At 42.6% G+C, this 27,646-nt stretch overlaps 1 protein-coding gene across 1 annotated transcript; it reads left to right on the forward strand.

Moving 5' to 3' along the window:
- Positions 1-769: 769 nt before the first annotated feature.
- Positions 770-27,646, forward strand: LOC134442996 (uncharacterized). The gene is made up of 6 exons (XM_063192937.1): positions 770-856; positions 1,383-1,609; positions 1,695-1,760; positions 1,846-1,911; positions 1,997-2,524; positions 27,536-27,646. The coding sequence occupies exons 2-6, from the start codon at positions 1,535-1,537 to the stop codon at positions 27,644-27,646; spliced, it is 846 nt and encodes a 281-aa protein (XP_063049007.1). The 5' UTR covers positions 770-856; positions 1,383-1,534.

Below are 27,646 nucleotides of genomic sequence, written 5' to 3' on the forward strand. Positions count from 1 at the left end.
AAAGTATTGCCAAAACAAGCCGCACAATTTGTCAACGAGCAAATTGATAATGCCAAAAAAAAACCAAGGGCCATTCGGTGGAGCAACTTCATGAAAAGTTGGGCGTTACAGGTTAAGGGTACAGGGCCAAAAGCCTACCGAACCATGAGGAGAATTTTCAAGCTCCCTACAGCCAGGACCCTTTCAAATATCTTGCAGAGAGTAGACATCGGGCCGGGATGGCATGAACCTGTGCTGTATGCACTTAAACATCAAGTGCAGCATATGGAAGAGCGAGATAGGCACGTTGCCATCACATTTGATGAAATTACATTGAAATGTAGCCTAAATTATAACATCTCGAAAGATGAAGTAGAAGGGTATGACGAAGGGGGAAGACCAGCCAACCATGCAGGGGTTTTCATGATCCGTAGTCTAACTGGGAAATGGAAACAACCCATAGGGTACTTCTTGTCATCTGGGACCATGAAGCATGGGGTCTTAAAAACCAAAATCATGGAGGCGGTGGAAAAGGTGCTTGACACTGGCTTCACTCCCATGGTGCTGGTAATGGACCAAGGCAGCAACAACCTGGCAGCCTGTAGAAACCTGGGTATAACAGAAGAAAAACCGTACTTCTTTGTCAAAAGCCAGAAGATTCATTTTTTATTCGACCCCCCCCCATTTAATGAAAAACATCAGAAACAATTTGCGAAAATATGGATTTTACATAGGGGACAAATTGGCAGAATGGGGAGACATCACTGAAATGTTTAAAATTGATTCACAAAGACAACACCGAATGGCACCCAAGTTAACCCAACGGCATCTGTCCCTCACTGCCTTTTCAACAATGAGTGTGCCTCTCGCCACTCAGGTAAGCCACAAGTGAAAACTGTCATGCAGGCGTATAACATTCAATTTACAATCTTTATCTATGGTCCTGAAAATGGGATTTTTTTTTATTTTTTTATTACAGGTTCTTAGTCATTCTGTTGCGGCTGCACTGCTCACCATGGCAGACATGGGGAAGCTAAGAGAGGGGGCAAAAACGACGGCAGATTTTGTAGCCCACTTTAACCAGATGTTTGACTGCTTTAACAGTAGCACATTGTCCAGCAGCACACCACAAAAGGATGCCTTCAGAGAGACACATATTGATTTTATCAATGAGAGTATTAACTGGCTGGCATCTGTCAGATGTGCCAGTGGCAACAGCTTGAATTGCCTAAATGGTTGGAGGCATAACCTAAGAGCAATCAAGGAAATCTGGGCTGAATTGAAAGGTAGCAGCAATAAGGCATAATTATTCAAATTGAGCTTTGCTAATGCTAATGAGCTTTGTCCACCACTGCATGTTTTCTGCTGTTGGCCAATGTACTGTTTGTCATTTGCATTCACAGAGAAAGGATTTCAGTTTCTATTTACGAGGCACCTCAACCAGGACTGCCTGGAACACTTCTTTGGGGTGATCAGAGCGAAGGGCGGGCACAGGGACAATCCAGACCCTCAGCAATTCCGATTAGACTACAGGCAGGCCGTGCTAGACTATCTAATGACATTTGGGAGAAATACAAATTGCGAACCGGAGGAAATACACCTATTGCTGCAATTGTCCCATTTGTTTGAGGTAGACGAAACACCCTTTCAAAAACAAAAGTGTCACACATGATTAGTATACTGTAAGTCTGTAATCTTTTGCAATGATTTTGTAGAGCTGCACTGAGTCATCGCAGATGGCAACTCCCCATCCATGCACCGCACTGACCATGCCTCACGAGGTAGACGAAACACCCTTTCAAAAACAAAAGTGTCACACATGATTAGTATACTGTAAGTCTGTAATCTTTTGCAATGATTTTGTAGAGCTGCACTGAGTCATCGCAGATGGCAACTCCCCATCCATGCACCGCACTGACCATGCCTCACGAGGTACACGAAACACCCTTTCAAAAACAAAAGTGTCACACATGATTAGTATACTGTAAGTCTGTAATCATTTGCAATGATTTTGTAGAGCTGCACTGAGTCATCGCAGATGGCAACTCCCCATCCATGCACCGCACTGACCATGCCTCACGTACAGTCTACTGATGAGGAACCCACATTCCCTGGACTGGACAACACAGAGTTCATGAAGGGGCTGGACGTCATTGAGGGCAATGTGTCAGTGTACCTTGCTGGCTATGTGGCCTTCAGAGCCTCTGCCAAATTTGATTGCAAGAGTTGTGTTACGCTGTGGGAGGCAAACGAGGAGGACAGAGATACACTCAAGGAGAAATACACCTTTTTCAGATATAAGCAGTTCAGGGATGGGTTATTCCCACCAAGTGTTGTATTACAGCGTACAACAGAGCAAATTGAACACATTTTTAGATGCCAATACCCCCACATTTCTAAAGGGAAACATGTCCTGGCACTCTTAAAATCTGCAGTATATCAGAGTGTGAATTTGGATGCTGTTATATGTTCCGCCAGCTGTCTGTCCTGCAAAGAGTTCCTTGTTAATACAGACTTATTGATGAGGATAAAATTTAAACTGAAGGTGGGCAATCAGAACGCCAAAGCCATGAAAACAAAGAAATCAAGAAAATTAATGAAATTGACATCGGAATTTTGACCCCCCCCACCCCCACCCACACACACACACACACCTTTTTTACATGATTGGTATTGATTCCAGCCCCTGATCACAGTCAGGAACAATAATGTGGCCCCCAGATTTAAAAAAAAGTTTGGGGACCCCTGGCCTACAGTAGCTTCAGGTTGCAATGAACGACGGGCTGTGCATACTGCTGAAGACACCCAGGTGGAGCAGTGCATGTTATCTTGCTCCGACAACTAATTTTTTAATTATTTTTTTTTTTACAAGGAATGTGTAATCTATATAAACAATGCTAATTAAATAAACATAGCCATCATCAAGTTTATCTCTTCAGCATGCTTTTGACTCTTGATCATTTCACCTCAGTAGAGCTGATTTCAAATGAATGTATGAGTCCCCCTCTCAGCTGGAGATGATGTGCTGCGGGTTGTTCAGCCAGGGTGCCAGGGTAGTGCGTGAGGTGCATGTTCTGCTGTCCCAGGAATCTTGTACAGGTGGCTCTTCACACTAAATCTGCCATATGTGGTGAGGAGTGACACAAAAAAGAAAAAATATGCATTATTGTGTTAAGCTTACATGCAATGTTGACTGAGTTGCTAAAAAACTGCCAAACTTAAGGTATTCTCTGAGTTGCAGAAAAAGTAATGCATTGCTGTAATTAATGCGTTGCTGGTTATGGTTTATCATTTCCTGCCACTGACTTGAATTAAGTATTAGTAATGTATCATTGTTTCCTGCTCGTGCGTGAAAATGCCTTAATCAATGTATAGTAGACATTCAAAACATTTGACTCCCAAGTCAGGTAAAAAACACGTTTCGCCTCACATGCGTTGGCTCCCAAAAAGTTAACTGACATCGGTCATGAAAACACCTAGAAGTACTCTAGGGGCCTACAACAGTCAAATGATATCATGCACATTTCCTGTTCACGTCAGGGTGAACATTAGGAGTGAAAATGGAAGTTTGGAATAAAAACCGGAACAACACAGCAGCAGAACTAACGTTGGTTTAGTGTACTTAGGCACGTATCCTTTTTCTGAAGAACTAGCACTTCTAGAAATTACACATGCCCATCGGACAAAATGTTCGCTGGCTGATGAAAATTTATGAAACTGGCCGGGAGACTAAGGCTAAAATTCCAAACAACGACTGGGAGGAGATGTGTTAACTTCCATTTTATACTTACGAATAAAATAGTTATACTCAACATAGGCCTAATAATTTAACATCATAGACACTTAGCTGTCCATGGAGATATGCTAACGTTAACGGCCGACACACATCACCCACTGTCCAGAAAGATCCATGAATACAACCATAATATTAAATCCATTTGATGACGAATATAAAGATAATGACGAACTTACTGCTAAGTGGATAGTTACTTGTCATATTTATGCAATACAAAAACATTAAGCCACTTGCCTTTTCAGGAAGAGTCAGCGTTGCGTCTAGAAGTTCCCAAAAAGGAACTTTTTTGTAGAGTTGCCGTTTCCAGTCATCACGGGTTTTTTTTTTTAATAAAACGTAGAAATCAACTATTAATCCCGTATCAAATGAATACAATGCGAAATAAGTGAATTTGATGAAAATGTGGTCGACAGAGAAAACAACACACGGTTTCATTCCTCACTCATGTATGAGTCTGAACATTGTGTTATTTACATGGAACGTCCATATCTAACAAAATCAAAATGGCGGCGCGGTGACGCTGTAGCAACCCAATGTAAGTAGGCGGCTGGATGTGAGTGCCCGGATATCCGCCCGAGTATTTGCATGCATTTGCATTCATTTCCGCCATCAGGAATGCTTTGCGGTACCACAGCTACCCTATGTGAGTCGCGCTGTGTCGCCTGACTGTCCCTTCTATAATATGACTGTAGCCTGACTGTCCCTTCTATAATATGACTGTAGCCTACCGTAACAACTCGGCCTCGGTCCCCGCGGCAAATATCCACCACACCACCACGGGTCCTCTGGTGTTGTGACCGTTTTAGGATCTTTTTTCATATCCAATACTTGCACATTAAGAGTGACAATTCCATCATGGATGTTTAAACGATATGTGCGAATGCAGTCATGTTGAATTTAGGGTGGCCATGCCATGTCATGAAGAACGTGCATCACATTATTTAAACAGCTCGTGTAAACGGTTATCCTGAGTGCCCGTGTCTTTTTGGAGATCGGAGGCTTATGGGAGAGAAATTAGTTGTGCGTGCGCACACGTCTGCACAATAGGCTGTCCACCGGACACGAAGTTACTGGCTCCAATATTTCAGCGTCCCGCTTGATTCTGTACTGACACTTTTAAGTTTACGTAGCACAATCAAATGAATAGGCTATGTCTAAATTATAGGCTCTAGTCTCCAATGTGCCTAGTTTCACGTGTTCTTGGCATCAATCTGCACAATAGGCCTATGCGGCATAACTTTTCGAGGGCTACATTTAGACCGGGTAAAGTATCGAGCATGGTCTGTCCCTTCAATAATATTAAGAGTGTCCCGTAACAACTCGGTCTCGGCCCCCGCCGCAAGTATCCTCCACCACGAAGGTCCTCTGATGTTGTGACCGTTTTAGGATATTTTCATATAATACAGAAATAAGAGCGTGCGCGCGCGCCTCTGACTGTATCTAGACACGGAGGGAGAATGGCTCCAATATTTATATTCAGCGCCCAGTTTAATTCTGCACTGACACTTTTAAATGTTATGCCCAGATATTCTTTTAACTTGTTGGATATCCTGATATTATGTTTCACTAATGTAAGGAGTAAAACTCAGAAACTTCCCGGGTGCTAGCTACATTTAGACTGGGTAAACTCGTGACTTTAATGCCTTCCGAAACGGGCTATTCCAGTGTCTATTTTAGACTATAGCCTAGCCTTGTGCAAAACTTTTTATTTAACATTGCGAATGGGCAGGATGATTTGCTTAGACGCGCACGTGCTTCAGAGCAGCTAGAACTGTGCAAGGTGACTGCTGCAGTTTTCAGCTCAGTCCTCCTGGATAATAAACACAAAATAATGCCGACGAGAAAGTAACGCCGTTATCTTTTGATGAATTCCCTTTGGGTGCCCGGTTGAGACAGTTTAATTTTCACACCCAAATCAATTCGGTTTTAAGTTGTAATTTCATTGTATACTTTTGTATTATTATTTTGATGTCACAGGGCCTATTATTTTGATTGGGAGATCAAGGAACTTTCTGGTGTCGCCGAAACGGCGATGTGCGGTGGGCTCTTTACGCACGGCACCTATGTCCCTCCTTCAGTCAGACTCAAATCGGACCGAAATCAAGTAGCTGAGGTTAAACTGTCGTAAATACACGCCCGAACGCGAGTAGCTGAGGTAAAATAGACGTAAATACTCGGGCGGATATCCGGGCTCTCACATCCGGCAGCCTACTTACATTGGGTTGCTACAGACGCCATAGAGGCAGCTGTTTCCGCTCTCTTCTTCTTTCCTCTCTGATAGAGTGGCAGACATCACAGACAAGTGACCCTATTGGAATAGAGTAGCAGACTAAAGGCCTTTGTATAGGCCTACCCTACGGAACCGGGTGAAATTCGTCTTTCCGGCCAACCGTTTCTCCCGGAATTATTTAGCCCAAATAAAATAGCCAGGATTCACGGAGATAACACACTGAAGCAACTTTAATATTTGTGTAATGATGTTTAAACAAATCCAGTAGGCTTTGTGCTAGCCATTTAGGTTTGTTGATGAGAAAACGAATGTCATCCGAGCCCAAATGTAAACAAATGAGCCATGTTTTTATCTTGGCTAGCATGGTAGTGGAAATATACCCTTTCACAAACTCACAGGTTATTTAATTCACTATTTGTATCGTTTTTAGATGTGAAATACTTCTCTTCTTCGTTGAGTTTTGTGAATTGGTGTCTTTTTCACTATACTGCCCCCGACGGATTCCTCTAGTATTGCTCCGTTTCATCCGTAGTCACCAGATTGCTAAGCACTCGACCAACGGACAAACTGACGGATGAAACGACCCCCGGAACTGGGTGAAAGCGTCTCTGTCTGTCTGTCTGTCTCTCTCTCTCTGTCTCTCTCTCTCTCTCTCTCTCTCTCTCTCTCTCTCTCTCTCTCTCTCTCTCTCTTTCTCTGTGTGTGTGTGTGTGTGTGTGTGTGTGTGTGTGTGTGTGTGTGTGTGTGTGTGTGTGTGTGTGTGTGTGTGTGTGTGTGTGTGTCTTCATGTTGAAGTTAAGCTATAAAACCTATGCTTACTGATGTGATAATGCTGTGTTGATGTCCATGTACTTACAGCATGATGATTGGCCTGCACCCCTGACTTTTGCTGTCCATCTGAGTCTCATACTATGTGAGGCGTGTGTAGATGTCCAGGAGGAAACAATAATCCAACTGTACTCTTCAGTCTCCTGCTGCTAAATGAGTGTCTATATACTCAGGAGAGGTTTTAGAACCATCTCCAAGGACACATCATAATGACATCACAGACAAGTGACCCTATTGGAATAGAGTGGGAGACATCACAGACAAGTGACCCTATTGGAATAGATGGGCAGACTAACATCTGTTCAAGAGACTATCATCTTAGGTGCTATGCAACATGGAATTCTCAGGGCCTCCACCCCTGATATTGATAACATGTGCTAATGAATTGCTAATGAGTATTAGAACTTTTCAGCCAACTTTTCGATACCAAAGCCATGTCTAATAAAAAGGTTGAAGGCTGAAACCTGCCAGCCACAGTGGCTAGGGAGCACAAAAGTTAGTCGAGCCCTGGCTGCCCATGTGTGTTTCTTTGGGTGCTTATACAAGTCTTGGTTGACTATTTTGGAAGGTGAGCCCCATAACGTGCTGATAAATCTTTTCTATACAAGGACGCTCCATGTTCACATGAGGGAGTCCTGGGGTCTCACAGGCAGGGGAAAGGTCAAAGTTCTATAGACTTCACAGGAGCCCAAGTCGTACACAAGTCCTGAGTGAGAGTGGGATGTTGTAATGCAGAGGTACTGTAAGTAAAAATGTGAATGTCTTATTTATTTCAGTAAGCAGTTTGTGGCTACATCCTGGCACTAAGGTTTAATAGTAACTAGTAACTAATAGTAACTAAGGAGTAATTGCTATGCCATAAATGTACTGCAGTCTTACAACCAGGGTTGCCAATCCGCTTATTATAAGCAACCTTGGGCTTCTTTTTTTGATCAGTCGCTTTAAATTTTGCGCAGTCATGGGTTGTGTTTTTAGGTTTGTCCTTTTCAGGGTTGGACTTGATGTTTGTTTCTGCTCTGTTGGTGATTTGAATGTGATTGGATGTTTGTAACTTTCTCAACGACAACTCAGTTTTTGTTGTAAGTTACCTTACAACAACATTGTTAAGTCCCACTCTCTCTCAGTCACTTGCATGGATTTTAGCTACCACACAAACGCTCGCAAAAAGCAAGGTCTTCTCTGACAAGGCACGCGACTGACGACCCACCCCACGTTTTTTTTCTTTTTGGGCTTGTTTTCAGGACGCCAGTCGATCGCTTCTTTTGGGCTTGTTTTCAGGACGGCAGCCGCTTATTTCTCGTAGAAAAATCTGGCAACACTGCTTACAACTTGATAAGATATGACACAATGGAAAGCTGTGTTAAAAGACACTAAAAAAATGGTTGAAAAACAGTAAATAAATGGGGGAAAGGTTTTTATTGTCGTAAACTATACATTTAAATTAAGGCAGTGTTGGCAGGAGCTGTTTGAAGCAATGAAATTCCAGTGTCTGAACCGTCAAACGCTACAGTACTATTCTGAACAAGCTGTGCATAAAAACGGATCTCTCTATTTCTTATCCCCCCTCCCCCTTCCCCCACCCCCACCTCTTCTTCTATCTAATTTTCATCTCCAGGTAATAGTAAAGACAAGGTTGTGTGCGCAGTAGAATGCCAACTCTAACCCCAGAGAAGTCGGCCTTTTGTTGTGTTAATTAATATAATGCATGTGGCTTGGCATATAAAACTGTAACAAATCGGATCTGTACCAGCTTACTGCACCAATAAGCCGGCTGATGAATGGTCCTGGTGTTCAGAGCTATGCCCCCTCCAAATCTATCATAACCCCCTCTGGTGGCCTCGCCAGTGTGCATGGCACAGAAGCACTGCAAATAATTAATTAACAGGTTAAGTAACTGGCATTTAGAATTCTTGTGGGCAGAATAAGTAAAGGGGGGTGGGGCACTTGAATGAACACAGGGTACCCCTGGCTAATGTATCATTAAAGCTTTGGACCCAGGCAGTTAAGGACTTGCATTAAAAGGGGAAACATTGATTCCTCGCGTTTCAAATCAGACTACACTAAACAGTGACTGACATCCAGTAGAGCCATGAGATTGAGCTTGATTTGAGAGTGCAGATTAAATGCAGTCACCTCTTTTCATATTCAACATCATGCACAGGCCCATCCACAAAGAGTCGATTCTTATTTCATTATGTAATGTCATTTTGCTTATCTGGAGAGAAATGCAGGCCTGACTGTCTTTCTCACTTACATCAGTGTGAGGGCAGGATCAATTACACTGTCTTTTATAGTCAAGTTTTGTTTGCCCTCACTCCCGCAGCAACACACTCACCCCGCTCCCACCCCCCGAACGATTTGGCAATTAGATTACACTAAACAGATTCATTTACAAATTGCTTAGTGGTGTCCCATATCAATGCCCGCTATAGACCACCAATGCCGCTGTCACCTGTGTGTGCACTGCCAGCAAGGCCATGCATGCTCGGAAACAGACATCAGCAATAGAGCGCAACCTGATCGAAGTGCAAACCTGAAAATGTCACTGTGCTGAATTGGGTGGCATCGTCTTGTTTGTGCAGGTGGCAGACATTAGTGACAGCTGAGTTATGCGCAGAACTTCTCCCCATGCAGTCTTAATATTTTCCCTGAGGGGCAACCCGCCAGGCAGATGCATTGTTATTCCGAACACTGCTGTCATTAATATGTCTTTCCTGACAATTGATGCGTTACTCACAATACAATACACATGTTCACATGTACAATACACATTACTCACAATACAATACACATGTTCACATGTACAATACACATTACTCACAATACAATACACATGTTTCCAAGACGTTGTATTGGTGGTCAGTAGACATAAGGACAACAATGGCAACCTCGGTCACTGCAATCTGAGCTGTACTTTTAGGCTACGAATATATATTTTTTGTGTGCCGTTGATGTTTCCTGGTGGTCTTATGACGAGATTTTTTCTGGTAGGCTATTAGAAGAAAAGTTATCCTCACAGGTTCAAACATAATAGAAAAGTTATAGTGTTCCTTTAATTAAAATAGGACACTAATGATGGCACGCATACGCATGCACTGCTCCAATCAGGAGGGTTTGAAGCGGACTATGGCCTATTGACATTGATTTTATAGTCAAGAATTTCAGGTCAAACCATTTTGCGCTCCTTTACAAAATATATTTCTTGCTGTGCTAATGAGAAGCTCGCAATCTCCTGAATAGGCCCTGTAAGACCTGTAAAATTACTGTATAATTTACTGTATTTTAGGCATAGATTACAGCAGAGAGATTTAATGTCACTGTTATTCATACATTTTTGGCCATATGAGGGCCATATGCCACCTACTATTTAAATCTACCGTAGGCCTATAGTTTGCTACATTCAACACAAAACAACACGACATGTCCATTCAAAGTCTCAGGGCACAACTCAACATGCAGCGTATGCCACAGGGCCGCTGGTAGACTTCTGAAGAAAAAGGCAACAGCTCCATCTACTGTAGTTAGCTGGAGAGACACTTTAAAGTATTGTCATCAGCTATATTGGGAAATACATACAAAGGATGAAACCGTTTTATGCCACTAATACAAAACATGACATACATTAAAAGTAGTTAATTTTTACAAAATGTAATCATGAATGCAATGCAAGATGGCAAATCCAGATACAGTACTGTATGTTGGTGTAATGCATACTAAATACTGACGGTATATCATTCAGCTCTTTTGTCTTATGTAGTTTATTGCCTTAACTTCTGGGGCATTATAAGTATGTGTATGGACAATATTTAACAGGGAGGGGAAAAACATCTGTGCTTTACATCTAATGTCAGTCCTCTGGGAGAGCAATGCCATGTTAGTTTACGGGGTGCCACTTAGCTCTCTTGTTTGTTTCTCTGCATGTGGATGATTCTGACAGAAACCACAGCCATCCCCAGAGACACAATTAGATTTCACATGTCAGAGAGAGAGAGAGAGAGAGAGAGAGAGAGAGAGAGAGAGAGAGAGAGAGAGAGAGAGAGAGAGAGAGAAAGAGAGAGAGAGAGAGAGAGAGAGTGTCTTTTCCCTGCATGCACGGTTAATTGTGGCCATTTGTTCCCTTTGCGAGATGTGGCCCACCACACAATGCAGTTAATAAAGGCTCGATGAGGTCACAGGTTTCTTGCTCTCAGATCTTTTGGGAGAAAGACATGAGATTATTTGTGCGTGCGTGCGTGCGTGCGTCCTTGCGTGCATCCTTGCGTGCGTGTATAGTGGCAAGACTAGCCGTTGATATTGAAGCCTTGTCCTTAGTGGTTTCACAGTGGATGAGCAATGTCGACTTGAGTGAAACAAGTTAACAAGGACCCCATGGTCCCCTTAGTTGTGGCCTTGAATTAAACTGAACTATACGTGAGCAACCATTCTCCAGTGCCACAGAAACACACACGCACACACACACACCACACACACACACACACACACACACACACACACACACACACACACACTAGGGGTGGTATGGTTCACAAAATTCACGGTTCGGTTCATATTGCGGTGTCAAGGTCACGTCACACACACACACACACACACACACACACACACACACACACACACACACACACACACACACACACCATCTTAAGCTATTTTAAAGAATCACATCCGTCCTTTTGAATATGACCACTAGGCATCATACAGTATCTCTATCCCTAATACATTCACAGCCTGGACTGCTTTCAGCACAGTGTTGTGTTAAAGAGACGGACACTACTGTAGTTATGATGGCACCGGGATGCTACGAAGGCTTAACAATTTGGAAGAATGATAGGACCTACTCAGTGTTTGGGCATTACCTGAGATGGGCCAAAATGGAAGAGCATAGCTGCATGGCGGGTAGTTAATCAAATAGTAGTCAAAGGACTAAGTAGTGGTTGATTTTTGCACGAGGTCCAAATTTGATTTCACTGTTTCTCCTTTTCCTTTAGAATGCATTTTGAGGATATATAAAATCCGGTAGGGCAATGCAACAGCAATATTTAGGTTATAACACGACAGAGCAATGCTGACGAGTGCAAGTAGTTTCAGAGGAAATGCAATAAGATTTCTTTTCAGTGCTGCATTTTGACAGTAAAACACAAGATTACTAAGATGATGATGTTTAAATGGCAACTTTGCAATTAAATGTCCTAAGATGCTTGATGTACACATTTGCACTCATATGTTCTTTAGTCCAGTGGTGAAGGAAGTACACCAACGACTTGAGTTAAAGTACAGATACCTTGTAATATTACTCCAGTAAAAATACAGATACCTTGTAATATTACTCCAGTATAAGTACAGATACCTTGTAATATTACTCCAGTATAAGTACAGATACCTTGTAATATTACTCCAGTAAAAGTACAGATACCTTGTAATATTACTCCAGGAAAAGTTACCGTAACATTTTTTTCACTTGAGTAGAAGTATAGAAGTATCTGCATTCAAAAATACTTAAAGTCTTAAAGTAAAAGCAAGAAGTATTATTCTTCTGATGGATTTTTGTTCATTTCACTTCAAACAAAATCCTCAAAGCTACTTATTATCTCTAAGTAAAACCAAGTGTATTCGAAGCAATAACACTAGAAAGCAAGTTTCATTAGTATAATTAGATTATTTTAAGGAGGCTAGTCAGAAATGAAACCCTGTCGACCTATGCAAAGAACAGAGGTAATACACCCCTTAACAAGGTGTGTGCTACTAAAGATATATGCTACTTAAGTACAGTAACAAATGTGTAATTCGTTACTGTCCACCACAGCTTTTCTCTATGCAGACATGAGCTGGTGTGAGTGTTATTTCCTCATGCTGATACATTGCCCTCTTTATTAACAATTTAGAGGAGTTTCGTCAATAATCCATGAAGCTTACTCAGGTGCAGAATGACCTGCTGAACCTGCTGGACTCAACTTCATTCCGATGCAGGCTGCAGGCTACAAGCTGTGTGGATTCACACTGGAGGATGATACTTCCATGTTGGTAGGCCTATATAGTGTAGTGTATAATGTATAGTGTGTGTACTGTGTATTGTGTTTGGGGTGATCAGAAGATAAGAAATGAACATGGTGTCCCTTTGGCTGCCTGGAATAATCAACATCACTCATTGTGAAACATGATACTGTCTTAATACTAGAGACGTTATACAGTGAGTATTCACCTGCATTAAACCACCGAATTATAAAATGATTAATGTATGGACTATGGCACGTCACTCATATGGCCCATGTCCTTTTTTGTATATGTGTGTACGTTTTTTTTATATCCCTCTGGTTGTTACGGTCAAAAATGACGGTTTTGAAACTTCATTCTTAAATAACTTCTCTATATTTCATCATACACAAATGACACTTCATGATATCCTTCAGCTAACCTATTTAAATGGTCAAAATGAAATACAATGAAATTCCTAAAGAATTGTGGAAGATACACCAACTTGTTACATTCATGGTGCTTCGGTCAAAAATGACCGGACCATTAATTTACATGTCAAAAGGTAATATACAGTTATATTACATTCACTTTACTCTCATATTCTTTTTTGTTAGGCTTTTCAGAATACAACCATATGTGCCACATTAGTATAGATGTTTACAGTTAGTTGAAATACTTGAAAAAAGGTGTTCCAAACGGCTTGAAAGCCTCTAGGGTAAGAGGGTAAATAAAACAAATTGGTGCAAGATAAGAAAAAAAAGACTACAAATCACTAAAACAAAGCAGAATAGCATTTAAATCACATTGGAAATGTTTCAAAAAGATGTCTAAAAGGTATTAATCACAAAATATGCAAATCATATTTTCAATCAATGTGTTATTACCTTTTTTGTGTAGGCGGTCAATTTTGACTGTTAATACCATGATGTTTCTAACACAACCAGAGGGTTAAACTGTATCTTTCTGGGCAGAAAATACATAACTGTTGAATATGCCATTATTTTGGTTGACTTCAAACCTTAACTAACATGTTGCTGTAGCTGGAAATGTTAAGACAAAATGAAAGCAAACATCAGTCCACTGAAGGAGAGAGAGAGAGAGAGAGAGAGAGAGAGAGAGAGAGAGAGAGAAAGAGAGAGAGAGCGAGAGAGAGAGAGCATGACGGAGGAGAGCAGACTAGACCAGAGTGCCTCCTTCAAAGAGCAGCATGTTCTCACATATTCCACCTTGTTATCCTGAGTCAGGGTCAAGACATGCACTCAATCCCATCCATGCTGGCATAAGAAGGCCAACTTTAACCACGCAACTCCTCAAAGCTTCCACGAGAGAGCCGGGTTAGCCCCCTGTACAACTCAATTTCAGAGAGATGCTGCATTTCAAACAGACATGCCGATGCATTTAGCATTGATCCCCCCGCGCCATGACACAGATCATTCATCGATCGTGCGGAGCGGTGGTGGTCAGGCATAGGAAGGGACTTCAGTAATAGAGACTCAGGAGTGATTCTCAAGCGGCCAATTAGAGAGGCCCCGTCTCACTTGAGCTCTCAGGCCACGTCTGCTGCAGAGGACGTGCACAGGGTCTCTTGTTGTCACAAGGAAACTTCAGAGAAGTCATTAAATTGTACAGATGGAAGGGGATATACTCTTTACATGTGGTGTGTTTTTCTATAAAATGAGAGTCTAGATGAGACCCTTGCATGTAGTGTAAGTCTCATACGGACTGGCATTGCTCGAATTTCATCTGGCTTTGCAACATACACTGGCTGAAAACAGTAGATTAAATAGCACAAGATAACAGACAAAATGATACAATTCCACGTGTTCATTCACGGTATTGATGCCTTCAGTGAGAATCAACAGTGTGAGTAGTCATGGGATGAAAGAGAATGCATCAGATGAGAGGGTGTGTCTAAAGGTTTGTACCTGTATATTCTGCAAGAATTCTGTAGGGCGTATATTCTGTATAATGGTTCACAGCACCTTTGTATTATCCCTTCTGTAGACTAATCTCTGTTTACTAATCTGTAAACCATATTAATCACTACCTACTTGGTACATAATTTGCATTATCTATACCCAGCTATATGGCACTAAAATTGATTTAATTTGTAAATACTGCATTTATCTGAACACGTAAATACTGCACATCCATATGTGGACACATGCATGTTTGCTTTTCGTGCTATTTGTGTATCCTTACATTTGTAATGAAAATATGAACGGAATGGCCTATGACCACCACATTTGGAGGAGATGATCTACATCCAAAAAATCTATGCATAACATGATTTTGGTGTCATTATTTGGTATTATGGCGTAATTATGACGGCAATGTGAATGTCCCGTCACAAGTATCATTCTTGCATCCCTCTTTACATTGGGAATCACATGTGAGGAATAATGTGAAAAAACGGCCCTGCCGTGCCTCTGAAGGTGGGGCACTGTGCTGCTGCGCCGCCAACTGGGTTCGATTCCGGCTCGGGTCATTTGCAGATCCTTCCCCGTCTCACTCTCCAACACGTTTCCTCTCTCTCTTGACTGTCCTGTCACTAATTAAGTCTAAAAAGACAACAAAAAACTTTGACAAAAAACACATTATTCCGAAAGGGAAATACAAGTGTGTAATTTACTTTACATGGCGGTCTGTCAATCATCTCATCTGTGAGTTGCATCAAAATGAGTTGTATTCTGAACATGTTTTAGTGTAGTGGTCACTATCGCACTACACAATCCTTTTAAAAAATATATATTTGTTTTGAAGCTTTTTAACTTTTTTCCAGAGGATGGTGAAAGTGGAGACAGGAAACCAGAGTGAGAGAGGTATGGGGAAGGGCCAGGAAATGACCCAGGCCAGGCCGTGGCCAAATGTAGCCTCTAATACAGTACAGTGTGGTAGCATGCTGCGCCAACGCAACCCCTCCCACTACACACTTCTAATAAAAATCTTGAAAAGAAAATACATTAATGAGACAATAACAAGATGAACTTTTTTGTCACTCTCTTGAGTGTTTAACAGATACTTTTCTTGTTTGCTTGTTTTGTCATTTTTAACCCAAAATGTTGTCTTGGTATAATCATGGTCAAATTATGCCTTTTGATTGGATACAGTATGTCCATTCTCATGACGGTGTGTTCAAGAGGCTTTCTTCGCTGTTGTGATCTCTTAATTATAACTTGTGCTAGATTAGCCTATTACTTCAGCGCCCCGATGGGCCGCGCGTTTTGTGATAACCTTCAAGCATTTTAATTATGTGCTCTTGTCTGCGTTAGATTACAGGCAGAGTCATGGTGGTAGAGAGAGCTTAGTGGGGCATGGAGATAAATAAGAATGACTCGTTGTGCTAATTAATTACTGTATGCGAGACCGGCATGCATACGATGCTTTGAGAGTTGAACAACATTGAAACAACTTTTTCACCTGTAAATGGTTACAACTTACAGTATATGAATATAGGCTACCATAACATCATGTTTGTCTGAAACAGTGTGTGTGTGTGTGTGTGTGTGTGTGTGTGTGTGTGTGTGTGTGTGTGTGTGTGTGTGTGTGTGTGTGTGTGTGTGTGTGTGTGTGTGTGTGCTTCCATGCGTGTTGCATGTCAAGTGTTGTCATATTAGAAAACCATTTAACATTCCTGCAAAAAATAATATTCATCTTTAAAAACATGTTTAAGAGAGATGAAAATGAATGTTGTAGTCCCATATTAACCTTTTTGTTATACATTGTGAGAAATACCACTGTGAAATGTCAGAAGGCGGTTCTTCACACGGTAAGTCGTGGAATGCAACATGGCGCACCTTGGTTATGGCAAAAGAAAAACTATCAATCAGTCTGGGCATTTTCCTTTATGTCTGTATTTTCCAGTTAACAATCAAGAGGAAAAGATTAGTATGTTAAGTTTATGGAAGTATTTTTTTAAATCATTATTTGTTTTTTTTTGTTTTTTTAATTTAACTATGGATGGAGGGAAGAAGTGATTGCCAGAGTTCCCCTCTAGCCTGTTGCTCTGCCTTCTTTGCATAGGGGTGAAGCATAAATGTAACTTAAATGTGTGCTGTGGTGTGCCACAATGGCACTTTCCCAGTGCAACATTCACTTTCTTTTACTTACACAATGCACCCCAATGCGCTAAACTCAATGTTGGTGTTGCGTGTGGCTTACTTTTTTCCCTTGAGTGCCCCCATAGGCTGTGATTGCTCCCCATGCCACTGATTGCCTGCAGTCCATCCTGCTGTCTCATTCCCTGTCACAGGCTTTGTAGACATTTGTAGAGAACCCCCATAGTAGCTCATTGTTCTCCTTCCCTGAACTAGGCCTACTGCACATTTGTGTTGTAGGTCAGCACTATTTGTTTTAATTTACTGACCTCTAGTGGTGGGACTAGAGAAGTGGTTTAGTTTAGCCCCATAAGTTAGCCTACATATCATATGATGTGAAAAATCCCGGTCCCTAGCCCACAAATACCCATAAATTCAATTCAATTCTTTCTTTATTTCAGATCCAGGGGGATCCATATCATATTGAAAAAACACAGTACAAAACTTTTAAACAAATCAGAACAGACACAAAAGAAGGAAAAAAAAACTCTGAAGATATTGTGATTCTTATTCACTGGCTCACATACAGGTATGTTCACAGGTGATTCAGAAGAGTCTCACAGAGCAACGTGCAGGGCTAGCCAGGACAGCAGCTAAGCTGTTTTGTGACTCAGATGCTCTGCACATGAACTACCGTAAAGGTGCAATCTGTAATCATTTTAGTCGATTATTTCAAAAATACATGCTGCTCAGTCACAAATGTCACCTCATTCACAAATACTTACCACCACCATCACATTAACTCAATTGAACTATGACTGGAAAAACTGCATTTTTCATACATGAAAAGTTGGACCTTCTCCCTTTCCGCCATCTTGAATTTCCAGAAATAGATTTTTTTAAGCTAAAAAACTGTACTTTGGTCATACTAGTAAATATTAGCTTATTACTAAGTAAATATTCATGGAAAGATCAAATTTGGCAAGCATATTTTGCAATGAGCAGCAGGGTTGCAATGCCCACTATGGCCACCATCCTACACAGTGCACCTTTAACCTACATGTAAAATCCTGCATTTCCTTAGCCTGACAAGCCAGAAATGTGAATATTTAGTCTAGCCCCGATCAATGACACATCGGAAGATTGTTGATGGGAACAAGCCGTTGTTTTTTCAAACTGTGTCTGTGCCTATTGGCCAACGCTTGGTCGACACTCCCTCAAAACCTGTCTGCTTTGCATCCAAAGATTCAAAACAAATCAAAACAAATCTCCTGCGTTGTGATTGGTCTGTCAGATTCAGGGCATTGGAGCATTGTCCGAAGCTAGACCCACTTGCAGGCAAAAATAGGTGAGGCTAGTTTACTAGGTTTGCATTTCCTATGATAAGTCAGTGTTTATGTTTGTACAATATTTTATCCCCGAAATCATCCTGGCCACACCCACAATTCTTGTGATGCTGCACAAAATGAAATGATGAAGTCAGTTTGACCAAGCAGGTCATTTTGTTTTGTTAATTGTTTTTGGAACCCAACTCTGTCATTACACCTAATATGTCATTGGATTGAGTGGTATTGGGGGGATTGCTTCTCTGTGGCTCTCCCCCATTGCGGCAGAGAGAGTAGAGAGAGAGAGAGGTTCCGTTGGCCCATTGTTTCCAGGTTCTACTATTGCAAGGGGGGGATCCCCCTTTAGGCAGACCTAAGGACTGTTCTATTCATTCTAGGAGTATTATGACACACCCCTTTAGGCAGACCGGAACCTGGTCACGTTAGGTTCCCATAGCAACCTATTACATTGGCATATCTCTGTATACTTAAAGAATCTCTGGTTGCAGTCACGCTGATGAATGGTGTGGTGAGACTGTGGATTTACGTGAGCCGAATAAGGCAATTGTGCCAAATAAGGCCAATTTTCCTCTGCCACACGTGGACGATTTATTTTCCAACATGAGTGGTGCTACACTGATTTCTACTACTCATCGTGCAAATGCTTACCATCAGGTGCTCTTTGCAGAGGAGTGCTGAGATCCAACTGCATTTATAACACGTCGCGGACTGTTCAGGTTCAAATGATAACCATGGTCTGTGCTCAGCGCCAAGTGCATTCTCCAAGATGATGTTGATTGGGCTGAAAGGCGTTGAGGGGTGCAGTACTTCTTGGATGATGTCATCGTGTACGGGGGAAGAGCAAGGAGGAACACCACCGTAACCTGCACAAGGTGCTTGCTGCAATCGGAAGGGCCGGTCTCCAGCTAAACAATACGAAATGCCAGTTCAACAAAACCAGTCCGCAGTTCCTTGGGCTAACTATCACAAATGTTTGTGTGTAAAGGAGGCTAACTAGGACAGAGTTGGCGTGGAACGTTGGTAAACCTCCCTCCGATAGCTTCATACAGTCTCGTGCCGTTGGGCTGAGAGACTAGTCTCTTGGCCCAGCGGTATCGTACTGTGTCTCCCATTGCCGAACCGTTGTAGTTGACGAGGTCGCACGTTCGATCCCCGAGGGGGGTGAACAGGTGCAAGATGACCTCCGTCACATGTGCACAACTAGGCCTTGCTCATGGAGGCAATGTGGTTGTGTTTGCGTGAGGAGTGAAGACACTTTTCAATGGACTGCTGCTCTTCAGGAGGTCAAGGACCACATTAGCCGAGTTTGCATTTTCAACTTTTTTCTATTCTGAAAAATGAAGAGCAGGAAACTGTGGCACTCCGTTTTCCCTGACAAAGACCTTGTGGTTCGAAACGCGTCGGGCAGTCTATTTGCCTTTGAACAATTAAAAAATAAGAAAACGGAGTGCCACAGTTTCCTGCTGTTAATTTTTTTGATGTCAACTTTATCCACTCAATGTTAGAGCACCCGTGCCAAAAGATCTGGATCCACGCAGTGCTTCCGTTTTTTCCCTTTTTTTCTATTCTGATTAGACTAATCAGATTACAATTCTGAATTCACCTGTGTACATCGATCATGTTCTATTCCGATTTTGACCGATTGCATTGACATCACAATGTCATGTAATATTTTTTCCTGGATGGCGGAAGTGCACATAAAACAATTGCTCGCTCTACTGGCTAGTTATGCTAACTAGATAAGCTGTTATGTAAGGGTTAACGTTCGGCGAGAAGGTCGCTACCGTGGAATAGCAGCACGACAGAGAGAATCTTTAGACCCCGACGCGGAGTGCTGCTATTCCACAAAGCGACCGACTCGCCGAAAGTTAACCCGCTTATTATATGGATATACTTAAATGATTCACACATGGCGGGGACATTTCTTTAGGCCTATTTAATGTTAAGTCTATTATAGTTTTTAATGTCAAAAGATTGTTGCTGCGCAAAACAAAACAGTGCCGTTGTGGAACACCGCTAGGCAACAGCTAGGTATAGCCAGGACAACAGGTGTTGTCTATCACAGCAGCTGATTAGAGTCTTGTTGAAAAGTCGCTTTAGCAGTGAAAAGTCTTGTTGCCATTGACAGCGGTCTGTTATAGACCAACCCGTCCGTTATCGAAAAATAACAGACGTGCGAACGTTGGGGAGCCCCGTTGAAATGAATGGAGCATTCGACCGATGACGTCTCACCATATAATAAGTTAACTTAACTACCTTGTTGTTTTTACAAAGAAAATACCTTGACACCGTGATAACATGAGCCTTACTGTTCATAAGACACATCTTCAAACGTAGATGTTTTAAAATAAAATGTCTACAATCATATTAAGGCCAAACTTGAGAATAAACTTACCACTTTGACACAACGAGAAGTCTAGAAACCAACTCCACTCCGCTGGTCCTTAAAGGCACACTCCACCCATTTGCATTAGGCTTTCCATTGCTAGACACCCAGTCATACTTTTGTATGGTCGTGCAACGCTCTCTCAATTCCCCCTGAGACAGGAGAAATCCGTATTCACCTCTTAAGACTTCCTCCTACAATGATGTAAAAATCATCATTTTGCATCATTGTAGGAGGAAGTGTAAGAGAGGTGAATTTCTGTTGAGACTACAAGCCCTTTTCCCACCCTTTCAACCCCGCCCATAGGGGGTTGGACCTAATGTGCTAACAGACCTATCACAGATCAGTGTGCTAGTGCTTTTGAAATCACTGGCATTGAGGCTCCAGTAAGTCACTCGCAGAGCTGCCTGGGTGTGACCTGTGGAACTTGAGCATTGCATTGCATTATTGGGATTGTTGTCACAAATCCACAAGCACTAAAAAGTCGTTTTCTGCCTTTTCTCGGCTAAGAAGGCACCAAATTAGAAATGTATGCTACTATTCTACTACATATATGACCCACTTTCAATACATATTCATGTCTCCACCGGTGGAATGCCCCTTTAAGGTGTCCAATTTCATACAGTAGACGGGCTAAAAACGTTTGAACGATGTTGATCCTGGATGAATTACTTAGTGATATCAGATCCTGCAGCTTTTTTCACTTCACGCTCGTGCAGAACCATCGCCAAGAGGGTCTATACGTCACTGGTCTATAGGCCTATACCTGGGCACCTATTCGGAATAGGAATGGAATAAACCACCTGTTCTAAATTCTAATCGGATCAGGGTGTTTATATGAGTTTTTCTATTCCGATTAAGTACTCATATTCCCTTTCTAATCAGATTAGAAGAGTACAAAGAACATGTAAACTCAGCTATAGTGAACAGCCCAGGGCTCTTTGTCTTCGACCCGAGCCTGCCAATGTTTGTGTCACCAGATGCATCGGATTTCGTCTTTTGAGCGGTGCTGACATAACTCTACCGGGATGGAACACAATGCACAGTCGTATGTGTATCACACACATGCCCCTGCATAGCGCAAGTATATTGTTGAGAAAGAGGCACTGGCCTGTGTGTGGGCAACTGAAAAGTGGAGTTGCTTCTTGTGGGGCATGAAATTCACGCTGAGCACAGACCACTAGGCTTTGACTACACTGTTTGCAAAGAAGGGCCTAGGCCGTGATCAGGTTGCTGACTGTTTTTCCCATCTTCCACTCCTAGCTGAGGACACAGAGCCAGTGACTGAACCAGAACTTGTTGCACTGTTGGACACAGAACAAAAAGCACACTCAGTACTCCAGTTTGCCGAGACATGTGAGATGTGCCTAGAATTGACAGCTCTTAGAGAACAGAACCACAGGGTCTGGCCAGACACCAAAGTCCCAAACAAACTGAAACCGTACTTTGCGGCAAGAGATGAATTGACGGTGATGACATGATCATCTACAGGGGTCCTCACCGTCGATTTGTGCCAGTGTCGTTGAGAAAACAGCTGGTGGACTTAGCACGTGACGAGACACACCAGGAGGTTGTGCGCATGAAGCAGATGTTGCAGGACTTATACTTGTGGCCTGGTATGGACATGTGTGTGCAGGTGAACATTCGTACTTGTAGAGCTTGCAAGCTGAACGACAAAAGTTCAAAGACTCATTCCGCTCCTCTCCATCCTTTGCCACTGACTGATGCTCTGTGTCAGAAAGTAGATATAGACAACGTGGGACTGTTCGAGTGTGCAAGCTGCGTTAGGCAGTCACCCTATGTGAAAGATGGAACCTCATGGTCCACAATCACGGGACACAGGCAACACGGCAGATTTTCCTATTTTTTTTTTACGTAGGACATTCTGTCAGACATGTCTGTCAAACTGTCCTCCATCGCCAAAGACATAAGGTTCGGACACAACCAAGCAGGAAAATGCTTGATCAAAATGAGATCTGCTTAGTCTAATAAAGGTGGGGTTGACTGCTTGGCAAACAAGTTGGACAGTTTTTTCTAACGTGATTTCCCAAGACATAAAAAAAACCCGTTCCTTCCTACTTGGAACAGTGAGTGAATTGCCTCACAAGCATGTGGGCTACACCCGCAATTCACGTCAGCAATACACTCCACTTTCCATCTGTAAACAACCTGTTGAGAGGGGAGTGCTTTAAATACCTTGGTGTTCACATCACAAATGACTTAACATGGACAAACAACACACACAATATCATTAAGAAATCCAGGCAGAGACTGGACTTTCTGCGCCTGTTGAAAAAGTTCAAAGTTTCCACACCCATCCTAAAGGCCTTTTACTCCTCAGCAGTGGAGAACATCTTAACAGGGTCCATCATCACCTGGTACGGAAACGCCACAGTGCATGAACAGAAAGAACTACAAAGGATAGTGCGCTCTGCTGAGCGCTGTATTCGTCAACCTCTGCCTGCCGTGAAAGACACACTGTAACAAATAGCTGTTAATTTACGGCAATTCTGCAACAGCATTCTACTGTTTTTCGAAAAAAGACAACTACTGTGAAAATATTACTTTGAGTCACATATTGAGCATAAACAGTAAGTACTGCACAATAGCAGTATTCGCCGTTGTGGAAAAAAATAGAGATGCACCGGATCCTGATTTTTAGGATCCTGCCGGATACCAGATCCACTGAATAAGATCCTGCCGGATCCGGAACCGGATACCGGATCCTACAAAAGGGTTGAAGCATATAGTCTACTCGCACACGTGGGCCCTTTTTATTACGTTGGCGCAAACTATTTTTTAGACTCATTGGCTTATTGCCACACTGCCTGCAATAGCCGCTTCCAAAGGGATTTCACTCCATGCAGTGATTGGGGTTACCTACTTGAACTTGAACTTGAACTTGGGTTGTGAAAGACTGAAAAGCCTAGGCTAGACAGGCACCAGACCCTGATTTTTAGGTAACATGCCGGATACCGGATCCACTGCTTAAGATCCTGCCGGACCCGGACCCTGTGAAAAACTCTATTATCCTGACGGATCCGGAACCGGAACCGGATCCGGTGCATCTCTAGAAAATAACAAGTTATTTTAGGCAGCACCATTGAAACCCATTCATCCTCCACTTGTCCGTGATCACCATCAAACTTCAATACCACCTGAAGAACTGAAGTCATTCTGACTGGTTAAAGATTAACTGATACTATCAAGCATGATGAAACAATTTCTAAGGAAACTACAATACTTAAAAAGTGCTTGATGCAGCAAAGTGTGAGTAGCACATGCATTTTGATAGTGATGAAAGTGTGAATGGCTGAAACATTTTAAGAACTTGTAACACTCTTGCAACAAGCAGCCCCATCTAAACCAATCTGCTAATCAGTGCCTGGCCTCACCTGAGTAGGGCTGTTATGCCATTATTCAATTACGGGCGTCACCTGCCAAGGGCCTGATGACTCTGGTCACATGGTACTTTTGCACCTGTATATAAATCTGGACTATCCACACTTCAGTTGCTTGCCTGCCTGCTGGCTGGCCTGCATGGCACAGCATAGCACTTGTTTGCCTACAAGCTTGCTTACATGCTTGCACACTTTCCTCTTTGTGAAAGCTTGCTGTATGTGGCATCATTTGTGGCATTGTTGCATATAATGTGCCTGCTGCAAATTAAGCATTGCTTTGAGAGCTAGCTTGTAGTGCTGCTTGTTTGCTGTGCTACTTGGTGCAAAATAATTTTTTAAAGACTGACCAATGCTATATTCATCATTGGCTCATCAAGAGATACAGTAAAAAGCCCACCTTGAACACTATCATTGTAACATAGCACTGCGTACTCTGAAATTTTATTCATGCCCACACTTTCAAAGGACCACCGCAAACCATTTTATCAATACAGCATAGCGCCATAGTATCATGCTCAAGGCACTCCAGTCATGGTGAACGATGGGAGGGTGGGGTGGTAACATGGCCAGGGTACCACAGTTATGGAGAATGATGGGTGGGGTGGGAAGTTGCCATGGCCATATTCATGAATACAACTATGACCCAGTATTTGCCTGTCATCACACAGTACAATTCAACTTTTTAACTGAAATATACTGTTATTTTTCTGTAGAGTACTGTTATTTAACAGTTCAATTGCTGCTGAAAAAATGTTATATACTGTGATACATTAAACAGCAATGAGCTGTATTTGATTTTTGGTGTGAAATAACAGTAGAATTACAGGTAAATATAATTGCCAGTAACTGCCGTTATTTTGCAGGGAAATTTTCTTACAGTGCACATACATAAAGAGAGTGCTATCTAGGGCCCATAACATTCTCAAAGACCAGTCACACCCAGGATATGGACTATTTAAAAAACTGAGATCTGGAAGGCGACTGTGCTGTCACAGAGCTAGAACTGAGAGACTGAGAAAGAGCTTTTTTCCTCATGCCATTTGCTTACTGAATTCCTCCTAATTACTTTGATTGAACACACACACACACACACACACACACACACACACACACACACACACACACACACACACACACACACCTTTTATTTTTATTTTTATTTTATTTCTTCTTCACCTTTCCTCTGCACACTCGTTTTTGCACGGGCCATGCATTTCAATACAAGTGACACAAAAGTGTCTCTATGTACATGACAAATAAATATCCTTGAATCCTTGAATCCTTGAGATAGATGAATGCCAATCAGTAGATTACTGACGGAATGGGGGAGGTCCCATGCCCTTACTGCGCCGCTGCTTAACAAAAAAATTAGGCTCGTTTGCAACCACGCAGGAAAAGATTTGATCAAAACGTGATTTGCTTGGTCTTAAAAAGGAGGGGATAACTGCGTCGCAACCAAGCTGGACACATCAGGACGACGAGATTTCAACAGTGGCAAAGAAGGTTTACCATGGCGCGCCAACCACAAAGGCCACTCTGTTTCGTGCACTTTCATACATAAAAGACAAGATAAGTCTCTCGCAACGGGTCTGTTTCCACATTAACCATCAGCAACTAAAGACTTCCTGTGTTTCGATGCAGTTTCGAACCGGGGACCTCACGAATGGAAGTCAGGCGCGCAACCACTACTCTAACCGTCGAGCAGGCGGCCCATGGAATAGTACTGATTTTGTAACCTACGGCATACACTCCTAATGTGGCGAAGATGGAACATCTGACGACAGGGTGGTTTGTTTCTCTTTTTTACTGTTGTAAGTGGGTTGTGCGGCCATACATATGGATGATACCACTCTGAGTATGCTGCATTTGAGCATGAAATGCATTTCAGCATGTAGAAAATGAAGCACGTTCAACTACACACATGAATCACATGAGCTATGAACGGCAGAATCCTCACATCATGGAGGAGGTCTTTATGCCCAGCAGTAGGTTTTTGTTACTGCGTGGCTGCTTGACAAAACTTTTGTTCCCGCGATGATTCAACGCCATGTGCCACGACTGCCAAGCAGAGGTCACTCCCTTCAACTGCGTCGTGAACGGCAATTCTAACCAGGATGCTTCACGCGGACACAGTGAGCATGCTCGCTGCTTAGCAAATTTTCAACCTGGTCAAAAAAACGCCATCATGAACATGCTTATTGTTCCGGCGATGGTTTAACGCCATGTGACATGACTGTGGCGCAGAGGTCACTCCCAAATGCTGCGTCGCGGACAGAAATTCTAACCAGGATGCTTCACGCGGACACAGTTGGCATGCTCGCTGCCTAGCAAACTTGCTGCCTGGCAAGGAAAACGCCGTTAAGAACGACCCTATAGACGTCAGACATGTCTGTTCAACAACTTTTCCTGATTTTTTCGAAAATGACCTTCTTCCTCCATGCTTCCTCTACTGGGGAACATAGGAACCTTTTTTCAACTTGTAAATATTATTTTCTGATGTTTCCCCGCTATAAACAACCTCAAAAACGCTACACACACGGTAGTCGCTATCCCTCAGGGTTTTTATGTCAGTTTCGTCCACTTCTAATGCTATTAGCCATTCCCATAATATGGCTGGTTTAGACAGTGGCAGTCGGTGAAAACTGCCGAGGTTCCAGCTTTTCATTTTACGGCCGCAGCCGGTATAAGAACCGCGGACCATGTTTAGCCTACCTAGCCACCTGATGGAGTAGCCTGCATCCGGGTCAGACTGGAGTGTTGCAACAGTGAGACACCTCTGAAAACACTGGCCAGTGTGGTCCGATGATCTTCTCTGTGCCTCGGTTTGATTGACGAGACCTTTGTGATGAAGTGTGTAGCGTTTTTGAGGTTGTTTATAGCGGGGGAACATCAGAAAATAATATTTACAAATTGGCCCCGCCGTGATGCTTTGGCTGCGTTATTCGCCAAAAACCTTAAAATAAGCTAACTCCATAACGGCGCGGCATTTCCCGGAATGGCTCATCATTAGATACATTTTGGGGCATGGGAAATCGATGGTGAAACTTTCATTTTACGCCGGAACTATCCTTTAAGTTACCCCTTTCTCTTATACACATGGCGATTGCCTTTGGAATCAAAACTATGCTGTTATCACAGTGAGTCGGCAGTTTGACAGATCTGACACTCAACTACGTAACAAAGATGGCGGCCGTTGAATACAAAAAGTGTACAGTAACTCCACACTTCACAAAACGGACGGTTTGAGGGCGTTATCTGGGTAGTTTACAGTACACTTCAGCGCCGCGATTAGAAATGGAATGCCCTGCATACCCAAACACAGTGCGGAAAGGGCGGTAAGTACGGAGATTGGAACAGGGCAGGCCATCGGCGTGGGAATGCGGCTGCTTGGGTTGCAAATGTTTGGTGGAGCGGGTGTCTCCCTGCTGGCGGAGATAATGCAGATGAAACCGGTAAGTACAGAAAATGTGCGCTGCTATATGACGGTGAAATATGAATTGTATTCTGAACACGCTAACTGGTGTAGTGTGCAGGTGTGTGCATGTTGGGAAATGTTTGTCAGTCTAAAATGCGGCGCGCTGGGAGAAAGTTCAGCAGCATTGGAGAAAAGGAGGACCTTTTCCACACCCTAATTGACTACTACACAAATGATGCTACAAAGACCCACAGCTAA

Source organism: Engraulis encrasicolus, unplaced genomic scaffold (genome assembly GCF_034702125.1).
Source record: "Engraulis encrasicolus isolate BLACKSEA-1 unplaced genomic scaffold, IST_EnEncr_1.0 scaffold_27_np1212, whole genome shotgun sequence".
Classification (NCBI taxonomy): Eukaryota; Metazoa; Chordata; class Actinopteri; order Clupeiformes; family Engraulidae; genus Engraulis; species Engraulis encrasicolus.